Source organism: Ammodytes marinus, assembly GCF_949987685.1.
Source record: "Ammodytes marinus genome assembly, chromosome: 3".
NCBI classification, from domain to species: Eukaryota; Metazoa; Chordata; class Actinopteri; order Uranoscopiformes; family Ammodytidae; genus Ammodytes; species Ammodytes marinus.
In genome coordinates this window covers 34,597,712-34,610,211 of record NC_137232.1, presented here as the reverse complement: position 1 = coordinate 34,610,211, position 12,500 = coordinate 34,597,712, and the positions used below count along the sequence as shown (strand labels likewise).

The 12,500-nt window shown below is 39.0% G+C and overlaps 2 protein-coding genes across 2 annotated transcripts in view; both read right to left on the bottom strand.

Annotated features, from left to right (window-relative positions):
• timm50 (translocase of inner mitochondrial membrane 50 homolog) overlaps positions 1-11,556 on the bottom strand; it is a 56,605-nt gene extending 45,049 nt beyond the window's left edge. Inside the window, exons 1-2 of the mRNA XM_080053832.1 lie at positions 11,350-11,556; positions 3,203-3,368 (exon numbers count right to left, since the gene is read on the bottom strand). Coding sequence (XP_079909958.1) covers positions 3,203-3,368; positions 11,350-11,547 — 364 coding nt within the window. The 5' untranslated portion in view covers positions 11,548-11,556. The remainder of the gene's footprint in view (positions 1-3,202; positions 3,369-11,349) is intronic.
• Positions 1-12,500, bottom strand: part of LOC307271392 (uncharacterized protein) — a 162,197-nt gene that overhangs the window by 91,148 nt on the left and 58,549 nt on the right. The gene's annotated exons all lie outside the window — the stretch shown is intronic.

Here is a 12,500-nt window from a genome sequence, read left to right as displayed (position 1 = left end):
TTTTTGGGGGGGGGGGGCGCCCTTAGCTCAGTTGGTAGGGCGTCCCTCCCCCCCCCCATGGGCTTCGGCCAGCAGCGGACCCGGGTTCGATTCCAGCCCGCGGTCGTTCTCTGCATGTCACTCCCCTCTCTGCCCCATTTCAACTCTGTCTCTACACCATCAATAAAGCATAAAAATGCCCAAAAAACATCTTAAAAAAAAAAAAAAATATATAGCCTTTTTAAACATAATGGAAAAGTAATCAGGAGTTTAACCACAAGTTCTAATGTTTGCGGACCAATTATCCTGAAAAATATTCAACATTTTCCCTCATTTTTTGGACATTTCAGCTAAAGTTTTGGGCTAAGTAACCTCATTTATTTTTGTTGGTACCATATCGAAATGTGGCCTCAAGACAGTATTTAGAAAAACTGATTTTGCTGACCTGTCTGTCTCTCTCTAACCTGTCTGTCTCTCTCTCTCCCCCACAGAGCAGAGTCCATAGTGTCAATCAAAGCCAAGCTCAAGACTATGGGGTTAAAACGACTACTGTATGAACAATTTCAAAAAATCAATAAAATATTAAAGTTGGACATTAAATAAAGTGTTTAAATCGTCAGATATATTTGCAAGTTGGAGATTTTTTCGTGTGAGAATTCGCTGTTTCTTCTGCAATTTTTTTGATCACTGTAAGATGTAAGCTAACTGAATATATTATATGTTTTGGATTGCTATCAGACTGATAAAGGACATTCGGAGACATGTTTTAGTGAATTAAGATCCTTTTAACATTTAGATTATTTTTAGCATTGTTTGTTTTAAGTGTTGAAACCTACCGGGAACCTTAAAAAAACCATCAAATTAGTGACAACCTCAAAAGACAATTAGCTATTTCCAATAATTTTTCGAAATTGCAATTTTCAAGATCATGCATTTAAGATTCGATGAAAGTGGAAAGGAAGAGGCTTTTGCAACACACACACACACACACACGCACACACACACACACACACACGCACACACACACACACCAACTCCTCATCAACTTCAAATTCTAGTCTAAAACAAAAAGTATTTCACAAACCTATACGAAACCTCACACACATTCTGTAGAAGTCAACCTGCACATTTCTCCAGCTATTGTCACGTTTTAATCCAGATTTTCTTTAAAAATGCTCTTCCAATTAGTTATCAGCAAAAAAAAAACGTTCCTTCTAGGCTTCTATATATTCCAGAATATCTTGAAAAATCCACAAGGTATGATGATAAAATCCACATTTTTGCAGAGTAGCATAATCCAAAGTTTTGAATATTTCCAGAGAGAGAGAGAGAGAGAGAGAGAGAGAGAGAGAGGGAGAGAGAGAGAGTAAGTAAGTGTTATATCCGTCAAAAAATAAAATATATATCCATGAAAACGTCAACGAATTCTAGACAAAATCCAGTTTGAAATCACGATGGAAAATAAGAAAAAAATAGACCTGAATCCAAGTCAATTTACTCGCACAAGAAAAACAGAAAAAATTCAAAATACCGCCATGAAAAATCCACAACCGATGAAGAGAGTATCCCAAAAGCAGTAGTGGTGAATCCATGGACACACACAGAAAACTAAATACTTGGTCTTCTCATTGCTATGTTGTGTAGCTTGTCTTCCAAAATCTTGTCTTATACTCCTTTGCGAACTTCACTTAACTTTGCGATCCACTTAAAAAAAAAATTAGGTTTTGTCAAAAAAAATATCCATAAAAATCCCTTCAAGTCATCTTTAGAAAGTGTGGAAAAAATGCCCGGTGTCCACAAGTAGTCCAAAATCTAAAAAACTGATCATTCTTATCCCCTTTTTTAAGACACTTTTTAGCGCTATAAACTGCTTATAAGACTTAAAAAGGTTGTCCTAAACTTCTCGTACGAGTTACACACGTATTTTCTAGCCGACGAAAGGACGAAATAAGCGTCTTAGAATGGTGGAAAGTCTTGGGAAAAAAATTGCCAGTGTCCACAAGAAGTCCAAATGCATATCTAGATGTCTTTTCTCCATCTCAGAAGACCCTTTTTAGTGCCATTAACTGCTTATAAGACTAAAAAAGTTGTCCTAAACTTCTCTTACGAGTTACACATGTATTTTCTAGCCAACGAACGGGTGAAATAAGGGGTTTATAATGTTGTCAGACTGAGTGATGGTGTGGAGGCATTCCTCTGACAGCTCTAAGCTCCACCCCTCTGAAAGGCGGGGTCTACACACAGGAAGCAGACGGGGGGATAAACCAATCACAGCCAATGTTTACAGTGTGGGAGGAGTCAGCTAGGAGACTCACACACAAGCACATTACAGCCAAGCAGACAGTTTACCATCCCCTGCATTCCAAATCTCATACTCTTTCTTTTTACTACACTACATACTAAAGTACAGGAGAGTTTTAGGGCCACAGACAGGAGAGAGAAGAAAAATCAGATAAGGAAGTGTCAGCTCATGTTAACTTTGACCAATATCTATCTATCTATCTATCTATCTATCTATCTATCTATCTATCTATCTATCTATCTATCTATCTATCTATCTATCTATCTAGAGAGAGAGAGAGAGAGAGAGAGACTGACAAGCTGGTAAATTTTTCAGACCTGTACAAAGCAATTTAGAAAAAAATAAAAGCAAAGAACCCACAAAAACACTATTTTAAATCCAAGCATTTTAGCTTTATTAGACAGTACAGAGTTGAAATTGGGAGAGAGAGAGAGAGGGGGGGGGGGGGGGGGGGATGACCTGCAGTAAAGGTCCACGGGTCGGATTTGAACCCGCGACCACTGCAACGAAGGCCAGAGCCAATATGGTACACGCTCTATCCACTACACCACCGGAGCGCCCCAAATTCCAAGCATTTCTAAACTCACCGAATATATAGACCTGTGTGTGTGTGTGTGTGTGTGTGTGTCTGTTTGTGTGTGTGTCTGTCTGTCTGTCTGTGTGTCTGTCTGTCTGTCTGTCTGTCTGTCTGTCTGTCTGTCTGTCTGTCTGTGCTCCTCTTTACTCTGTAGAGGGAGGGACATATGAGTCTGTCTGTCTGTCCGTCTGTCTGTCCCTCTGTCTGTCTGTCTGTCTGTCTGTCCCTCTGTCTGTCTGTCTGTCCCTCTGTCTGTCTGTCTGTCCCTCTGTCTGTCTGTCCCTGTGTCTGTCTGTCTGTCTGTCTGTCTGTCTGTCTGTCTCCCCAAGCATTTCTAAACTCACCGAATATGTAGACCATCCCCACGGCTCCTCCGATGCCCATCAGGCCGGCCAGACGCAGCACGATCTTCTTGGCGTATGCCGTGTTCTCCTTCGACTTCTTCTCTCTCTCCGTCTGCTCTCCTCCCTCCTTCTCTCCATCCTTCTCTCCGTCAGGCGGAGGCTTGCCCTGCAGAAATACACAGGTCGGAATAATATTATTAATTCCATAGGGTAATTTTTTTGATATAATTTTTGTATTATTTATTTATTTATTTATGAATGAATGAATATTTTATTTTATTTATTTATTTATTTATTTATTTATTTATTTATTTATTTATTTATTTATTTTATTTTATTTTATTTTTTATTTTTTATTTTTTATTTTTTATTTTTATTTATTTTATTTTATTTTATTTTATTTCTTTCTTTCTTTCTTTCTTTCTTTCTTTCTTTCTTTCATTTATTTATTTATTTATTTATTTATTTATTTATTTATTTATTTATTTATTTATTTATTTATTTATTTATTTATTTATTTATTTATTTATTTATTTATTTATTTATTTATTTATTTTGTGATGATGCAGGTGTTGGTTGTTTGTGTGTATTGTGAAAATATATATATATATTATTAATGTGTTAGTTGATATGCTGTGAATGAGCATTGTCCCATATCGAGGCTGGCCCTGGAACAATACACAGGTTACATTAAAGGTGCAGTGTGTAATATGACATCTTCAAGAAAGTTCTACAAAGTTCTAGAATGCAACGCTCCAAGGACAAGAACAATTCTACATTTTAAACAATGCACCAGATGACATTCCAATAATGACACTTTCAAGATGGCGGCACGAGGCCTTGGTCCCAAATATGCAGAAATATGGACTTATATGAGACCCTTTCTAAGGGAAAAAAAAATAATTCAACTATTATGCACTAAATTAAATGTACTCGTGGATATTATAATTACTTTCTACAAAATCTGCTAGGAAATAAAACCCAAAATTCTACACACTGCAGGTTTAAAGGAGAAGTAAAGTGATGTTGTTTTTCTGTTAAAATACGTGTTACATCTCTCTTTATTCTTACAGCTTAGGCTTGTGTTCCGTTTTTTAATGACATTGCGATTTTGAACCGTGTAACAGCCGTTTGAGTGAGAGCTATCAAGGATTATCAAGTCAAGAGTGAAGACAGACAGACAGACAGACAGACAGACAGACAGACAGACAGACAGACAGACAGACAGACAGACATAAGCCCCACATGCTTATACAAGATTATTGAGACAAGTATCCAAATATTGATGATTGAAAGCTAACCGGTGAACCCATCATGTAGTTTACTCCCTCTCTCTCTCCATCTCTCTCTCTCCCTCCCTCCCTCCATCTCTCTCTCTCCCTCCCTCCCTCTATCTCTCTCTCTCTCCCTTATTATCATATTTGGTTTATTCTCTGCATGTTCCTTATAGATTTTTTTTAATTTTATTTTTATTTTTTAACCTTTATTTCTACAGGTAAATCCCATTGAGACCGGAGACTCTTTTGCAAGGGAGACCTGTTTTCCTTTCCCACGTTACCATTCACACACACATTCATACACCGATAGCAGCAGCAGGCTAACTATCGACAGTGTCTTGCTCAAGGACACAGCAACTGTGACACAGGTGGCAGGGCGGGGATCGAACCTCCAACCCTTTGATCATCGGCCGACCCGCTCTACCACCTGAGCCATAGTCGCCCCATATGAGAGATGGGAATCAGATTTGTTCAATAAAATGCAGGATAAAGAGTCGAAACAATATGATACAACTTCATTTTTTTGAGCAGTTCGCGGACCAAACGACCCCCCTGTTTTTATGTGTGTACGAAGTGTGGACGATGTTGTAGGGATCTGAATGGGGATCAGTCAGTAAAATGTGGGTAAAACCTGCAGTGTGTAGAATTTGGGGTTTTATTTCCTAGCAGATTTTGTAGAAAGTAATTATAATATCCATAAGTACATTTAATTTAGTGCATAATAGCTGAAAAAAAATGTTGAATTATTTTTTTTTCCCTTAGAAAGGGTCTCATATATGTCCATATTTCTGCATATTTTGGACCAAGGCCTAGTGCCACCATCTTGAAAGTGTCATAGTTGGAATGTCATCAGGTGCATTGTTTAACATTTAGAATTGTTCTTGTCCTTGAAGGCCACTGTAGCTTCTGTTATTATTCAAAAGGTTTGGGGTTACCCAGGGAGCGTTGCATTCTAGAACTTTGTAGAACTTTCTTGATGATGTCATATTACACACTGCACCTTTAAAGAGTCAAAACAATCTTAGTTGTTATTTTCCCACCATTTTACAAACCAAAGGCCCCCCCTCCCATTGCTAGAATGTTTTCACACACACACACACACACACACACACACTTCTCACATCGGCGTTAATGACAGTTGCCTTGTGCCATGTGCCTTTAATAGGGCACACTTTTCTCACACACACACATTTCCCTGACACACGCCTATCTCACACACACTTATCTCACACACACTTATCTCACACACACACACACACACACACACACACACACACACACACACACACACACACACACACACACACACACACACACACACACACACACACACACACACACACACACACACACCTCACTCGCTCTCACCTTCACGTAAGACCATGACATGTGGCGTGTGCCGCGGCTGTTTGGAGGGTCGTTGTCAACTCATTTAGCTGACTTCAAAGTCTTTACAGGATGCTGTGTGTGTGTGTGTGTGTGTGTGTGTGTGTGTGTGTGTGTGTGTGTGTGTGTGTGTGTGTGTGTGTGTGTGTGTGTGTTCTCGGGCATTTTCTCCAGGTTATAGTATCCAATCTACTTCGGCAAGTGTTAATTTCCCACAGTAAAAAGACCTTGAAGATTTCTTTCTCGGCATCATTTCTCTACTGTTTAGATTCTACTCAGTGTTTCCCCCAGGTTCACACCACTGCTGCTATAAAAATAATTTGCATAAATAAAATAAAATAAAATAAAATAAAATAAAATAAAATAAAATAAAATAAAATAAAATAAAATAAAATAAAATAAAATAAAATAAAATAAAATAAAATAAAATAAAATAAAATAAAATAAAATAAAATAAAATAAAATAAAATAAAATAAAATAAAATAAAATAAAATAAAATAAAATAAAATAAAATAAAATAAAATAAAATAAAATAAAATAAAATAAAATAAAATAAAATAAAATAAAATAAAATAAAATAAAATAAAATAAAATAAAATAAAATAAAATAAAATAAAATAAAATAAAATAAAATAAAATAAAATAAAATAAAATAAAATAAAATAAAATAAAATAAAATAAAATAAAATAAAATAAAATAAAATAAAATAAACTTTTTTTTGCTGCATGCATGCGTCATATCCGCACGTCGCCCATGCTCCCAACGGATGGACACTCGCGCAGCTTACCGCTAGGAATGTCTGCTGAAAGTTCTACAGCTCAGGGATTTTAAGCCATGAAATGATTTGATTTGATTTGATTTAATTTATTTCAGACATATCAACATACAAAACAAAATGAAAAGCATGGAAATACAATAAACAAAAATTATGTTTTCACAAAAAAAAAAATACAATGTGTTTTCCCCTTAAAATTACTAAATGCATTTCAAAGACAGTTACAGTGTGCACTTCTGTAAACTTACTGAAAGGTGCCTGGGCCATCACTCTCATGCATGTATCAGACTTTTCTCTGCGCTGTATGAGCCGATAAGTTGTGTTGCCACGGTGATGTGGAGTGTTAAACTAGTCTAGCTTTGCAGAGCACTTCTTTCTGTTCAGCTAAATATCCCCATAGAACCGCACTGCGTTTATTATCGCCACAGGTTAAATGTCGGTTTGCTGCTGCTCGTTTCCCGCGTACATGCCGTAGTCGCGCGCAGCGCGGGACGGTCGCGCGCGCAGAGCCCCCGACACAGAGCAGCTGATAGTCTGAGCAGAGAGAAACGCTTGGAGACATATGTGCACATTTATTTACCGCAAATCACGGCCTTTCGCGCATTTCTGACCATGAAAAATCACACATCGCGCTTGCTAGTACATTAATTGTGCAGCACTAAAAATAAAAAAAATAAAGATTTAATTTTTTATTTTTTTTTTGGTCGGTCAGTAGTCAAGGCGGGGGGCTGGTTTTGCTAAGGCGGCCGCCTTAACTATAAAGCGCTGGGGGAAACACTGGACATCATCAAGTAAGTTCTAGAAAGTTCTAGAATGCAACGCTCCCTGGGTAACCCCACCCCTTTAGAATAATAACAGAAGCTACAGTGGCCTTCAAGGACAAGAACAATTCTAAATTTTAAACAATGCACCTGATGACATTCCAACTATGACACTTTCAAGATGGCGGCACTAGGCCTTGGTCCAAAATATGCAGAAATATGGACAGGGTTCGACATAACGTATAGCCCGATGGCCCGGGGCCAGTAAAATCATATGCAGGGCAAGTTGATTGGCCAGTCACTGGCCCGGGCGGGACAGTGACTGGCCAATCACAGTTCAGTATCTTTTTGTAGACTACATCATGGTTCATTGAAATGCGCGTTGAGAGTCGGAATGAAAGCAGTGTTTATTTAAGACTCAATATAATAAACCTAATATAAAATATATTTTTTAATGAAAGGCCAGTGGACAAACGATGCGTGGGCGTTTTGACAGGCGGAGCAACAAGCGGGTGCACTCTCGCTCCGTTGGCAGAGCTGCCTACCGTCAGCCTGCGAGTCGACAAATCAATCGACTTAATCTGCCCCCTTTCTTTCTTCCCACAGCAGAGGTTGAGGTGCAGAAAATGATAACTGCGCTTTTCCTTTAGCTGCCGCCGTAATGTTACAGTATTTGCATCCAAGCCCCAATGGTAAAACAAATGAGAGGCGTTATTTAAACGCTGTGAATGCGTCTCCGGTGATTGTGTCGGTTGTAGACAGAAACGAACGGAGGGACTCGGCTCACTGTACAGTTCCTATAGTCGCGCAGTTTGGCACTGTGTTTTCAGGCTCGAGACATTCAATCAGATCGCGGAAGTCTTTCCCATTGAAATCGCTAACGGGGAGAATATCCCCGGTTATTATTTTAGCCACAAACCACAGTTCATCTGCGCGGCGGCTCACTCGCTGGCGAGATCACACGGTGAAACGCTGCTGTGATCGGACGAAGGCATTGTGTGTTTCTAAGGTGATTTAACCTCATAGTCTTAGACGAGCGTTTAACGTAGCCTATGCTGCATATTTTGCACTGCATTGTTTTTTATCAATAGTTTGAAAAAATGGTCCCGACCCACACCGGACTCTTATGTGAAGCTGACACTTCATGGAGAAGTGACACTCCTGCAGCGCGCTCACGACCAGACGTGAACCGTACACGGTGAAATCTCCCATAAAAAAACTGCATAACCCACTGATTTTCGGATTTCTATTCTATTTTTAAAGTCAACTTGAGCGCAAGTGGAAAACCGGTCATTCGGTCGACACATTCACATCCCTAATGCATATAGAGAAAGTAATAAAAACAGCCTACCACACCACAAAGAATGATCAGACCTTCATATCTTATTTTTTTTTTATGTTTGAACATGACTTCTGCAGGTGAACTATTCATTAAACTGCCCAAATTCAAGAATAAAAACAACCATCAAACTACTGGACTTTAAAATACTGGCCGACTCTTTTAACATACTTTCAGTTGTAGGCTTCTAATTCAATATGTTTGCCTGGTTTTAAATTATGTGTATGAGCAATATCAACATTTCATATAGGCTAATTAACTAAAAGAAAATAGATATTCCCTTTAGATCTGGTTATCTTTCTTTATTTTTCTAATACAGGTATTATAATTATTGACACTAAATTATGAAGAAAAAAAAAGTGTGTGCAGGGCCAGTGAAAATATACAAGGGGCCAGTAAAACTCGGATCCACTGGCCCGGCGGGCCAGTAGGAAAAAAAAGTTATGTTGAACCCTGATGGACATATATGAGACCCTTTCTAAGAGAAAAAAAATAATAAGTCAGCTATTATGCACTAAATTAAACATACTTGTGGATATTATAATTACTTTCTACAAAATCCGCTAGGAAATAAAACCCAAAATTCTACACACTGCAGGTTTAAGTTCAAAATGTTCTGGGGGAGGGGCGCCCCCATACCCCCCACCAATAATTTTTACCCCCAAATGTTGAAACAAAACCTAGCCTATTGTGAGTGAGTGAGTGAGTGAGTGAGTGAGTGAGTGAGTGAGTGAGTGAGTGAGTGAGTGAGTGAGTGAGTGGGTGGGTATGTGTGTGAGTGAGTGAGTGAGTGAGTGAGTGAGTGAGTGAGTGAGTGAGTGAGTGAGTGAGTGAGTGAGTGAGTGAGTGAGTGAGTGAGTGAGTGAGTGAGCGAGTGTGTGTGTGTGTTTAGAAAAGGGGAGGGGTCGTTTGTTCTGACCTTCAAACCAAACAAACCTTGGCAGTTAATAATGTTTATCTCTAGACAGCTCCTTCAAAATAAAATGTAGCTTTTTACACACAGTTAATTCAGTGTGTGTGTGTGTGTGTGTGTGTGTGTGTGTGTGTGTGTGTGTGTGTGTGTGTGTGTGTGTGTGTGTGTGTGTGTGTGTGTGTGTGTGTGTGTGTCAAGCCAAGACACTGCAGGCAAAACTGTTTTTTCAAGCACTGGCCAATTTTGAGATTTTTTGTCTATTTATCTTCCATAACATGTCTTCTTTCATGCTCTATCTCTCTCTCCCTCTCTCTCTCTCCTTCTCTCTCTCTCCCTCTCTCCCTCTATCTCTCTCTCTCTCTCTCTCCCTCTCTTCCATAACATGTCTTCTTTCATACTAGTATAAATCAAAAGGTCCAACATGTACATTCAGGTGTTTATTTGACTAAACCTTGTCTGTTTGCGTCTGTATATTTCTCCTATACAACCATCTTTAACGGACATTATCTCAACATTAGTTTTTTTTTCTTTCAATACTCTGAACCAAAAATCTACAACTTCTAAAGCACTTACATCAACTAAACTTTCCATAATCATTCTCAGCACTATTCTGAAGGTTATTACAGAAGGATTTGTTCATATGTTGTTCACTGTCTGATTTATGAGACATTTTCTTCTTAAAAACGTGCTGAGAGATGCCAGTGTACACATTATTTATATAATATACTGCCAAATTAGCACATTTATTTTAAAAATTCCAATACAAAAAATAATTGTTTTAATGTCAGTAATCAACTGGCAACGTTTCATAATGATATATATACGTTAAAAATATTACCCTATTCACTTAGTAGTGTCTTCACACACACACACACACACACACACACAACTTAAGAACAATCGATAGGGGGCTAGAGGTGTGTCCAGAATGTGTAAAACGCCGATATGAGTCAATGAGGCAATGTTAAGGTTACATTCTTTTAGTGTTCAATAAATTAACGTCCCCCAAATATGACATATGACAACGTGTGTGTGTGTGTGTGTGTGTGTGTGTGTGTGTGTGTGTGTGTGTGTGTGTGTGTGTGTGTGTGTGTGTGTGTGTGTGTGTGTGTGTGTGTGTGTGTGTGTGTGTGTGTGTGTGTGTGTGTGTGTCTGTCTGTGTGTGGTGCTATAGTTTGGAGGTGATGTAAGCCGATAACCCACCCTTACACACACATTTAAACCTAACAGCGTATTTAAAAAGGTACACACTCAGCACCCGAAATAACTGTTACACTTGTGTCTCACTCACAGTCTGCGTACCTGTCATGATAAGGCAAAAATAATTGATAAAAACGAATGCTAACTGGCTACTTAGCTTCACTAATCTCATTTTCATCCATTCATTCGGCTAACGGCAGGGGCACGCGCTGATAGAGGCAGCAATGTCTAACCGTTCATATCGGTGGTGAAAAATGCCATAAAAACGGTTTAAAACGGTCTAGAATTGACTATTTGTGATCTTTTAATATTGAAATATAAGCTAACTTTAATAAATGTCATATAGGTGGGCTTGGTTTTCTAACACTGGTAGAGTAACCGGGCGGGGTTAATGGAGTACACTATACGCAATGCGCTCGCTCTCCCCGCCAATTATCGCTCCAGCTCATACGTCACACAAATCGAACGCACATGCGCAGATAGCCACCACTCACCTGACTTTGCTGTTGGAGCCTCTCCTGAAGGATAGCTTGAGCCAGACCGCCCGTTGGGGTCGCCGGCTTGTCCGTGGAAAGTGTCCGAATAATGTCCACCATAGTCGGCGGGGAGACACACGCGACACCGCTGTTACGGAGCCTGAGCAGGCCGCGGCTGGCTCTCACACACATGGGGAACACAGACGTAGCCGACATGTTGGATTGAAAGCGACGAGCTGCCCCGGTGAACGGCCGTGACGTCAAGATGGGTTGCCAGATCTGGTCACAGAAACAAGCGTAAAGTGTATGGCAACCCAGGCTTATAAAAACAACCCGAACAGAAGCGACCATTTCTTCAACAATTGCAAAGACGGAGAACAGTGGACAGCAAGCACAAATAAGCGCCTGCACTTTAGAAACAAGTCCCCAAAAAACGCCTCCCATTCCCACAACAAACATAATATTTGTAATCGACTTTACAAATAACAACTTACTAAAAAATCGCTTATAAAACGCGGACCTGGCAACCCTGCGTCAAAGAGTCAAGAAGGACAAAGGCCGCTGATTGGCTAGCGCTGGATTTGAGTGACAGGTGGGAGGAGCAGTTAGAACGGTGAGAGAGGCCACGTGGTACAGGGAAAAGGGGGCGGGTTATTTGACGTCACGACGAATCAGAAGCGAGAGTTGAGTCTGACCTTCGAATGCAACACAAACCAGCCATGATGGTTGATGGCAAAATGCCCAAAAGTGAAGTGTGCTCAAATATATATCACCTGTATGAGGGAAATAATACTATATATATTACATTACATTATCCCTGCGTTCCAAATCACATACTCTTTCTTATTACTACACTACATACTTTTTTATTATACTGACATGCTAATAACATAATCTATCCAAGCCAAATTGATCTGTTAAGGGGTAGGACTAGATACGTTTTTTACTTCCTCCTACCCCCTTTCGAGCATGTAGAAAGTGTGTTTTTTTTTTTAATTCTATTTCTTTTTTTGCTTTTGTTTGTTTTTTATTTATTCATCTATTTTTTTATTGCTCGCATGTTCGAAATAAAGACAATCAATCAATACTAAAGTACAGAAGAGTTTTAGTCTTTTTACTACACTACATACTAAAGTACAGAAGAGTTTTAGTCTTTTTCCTACACTACA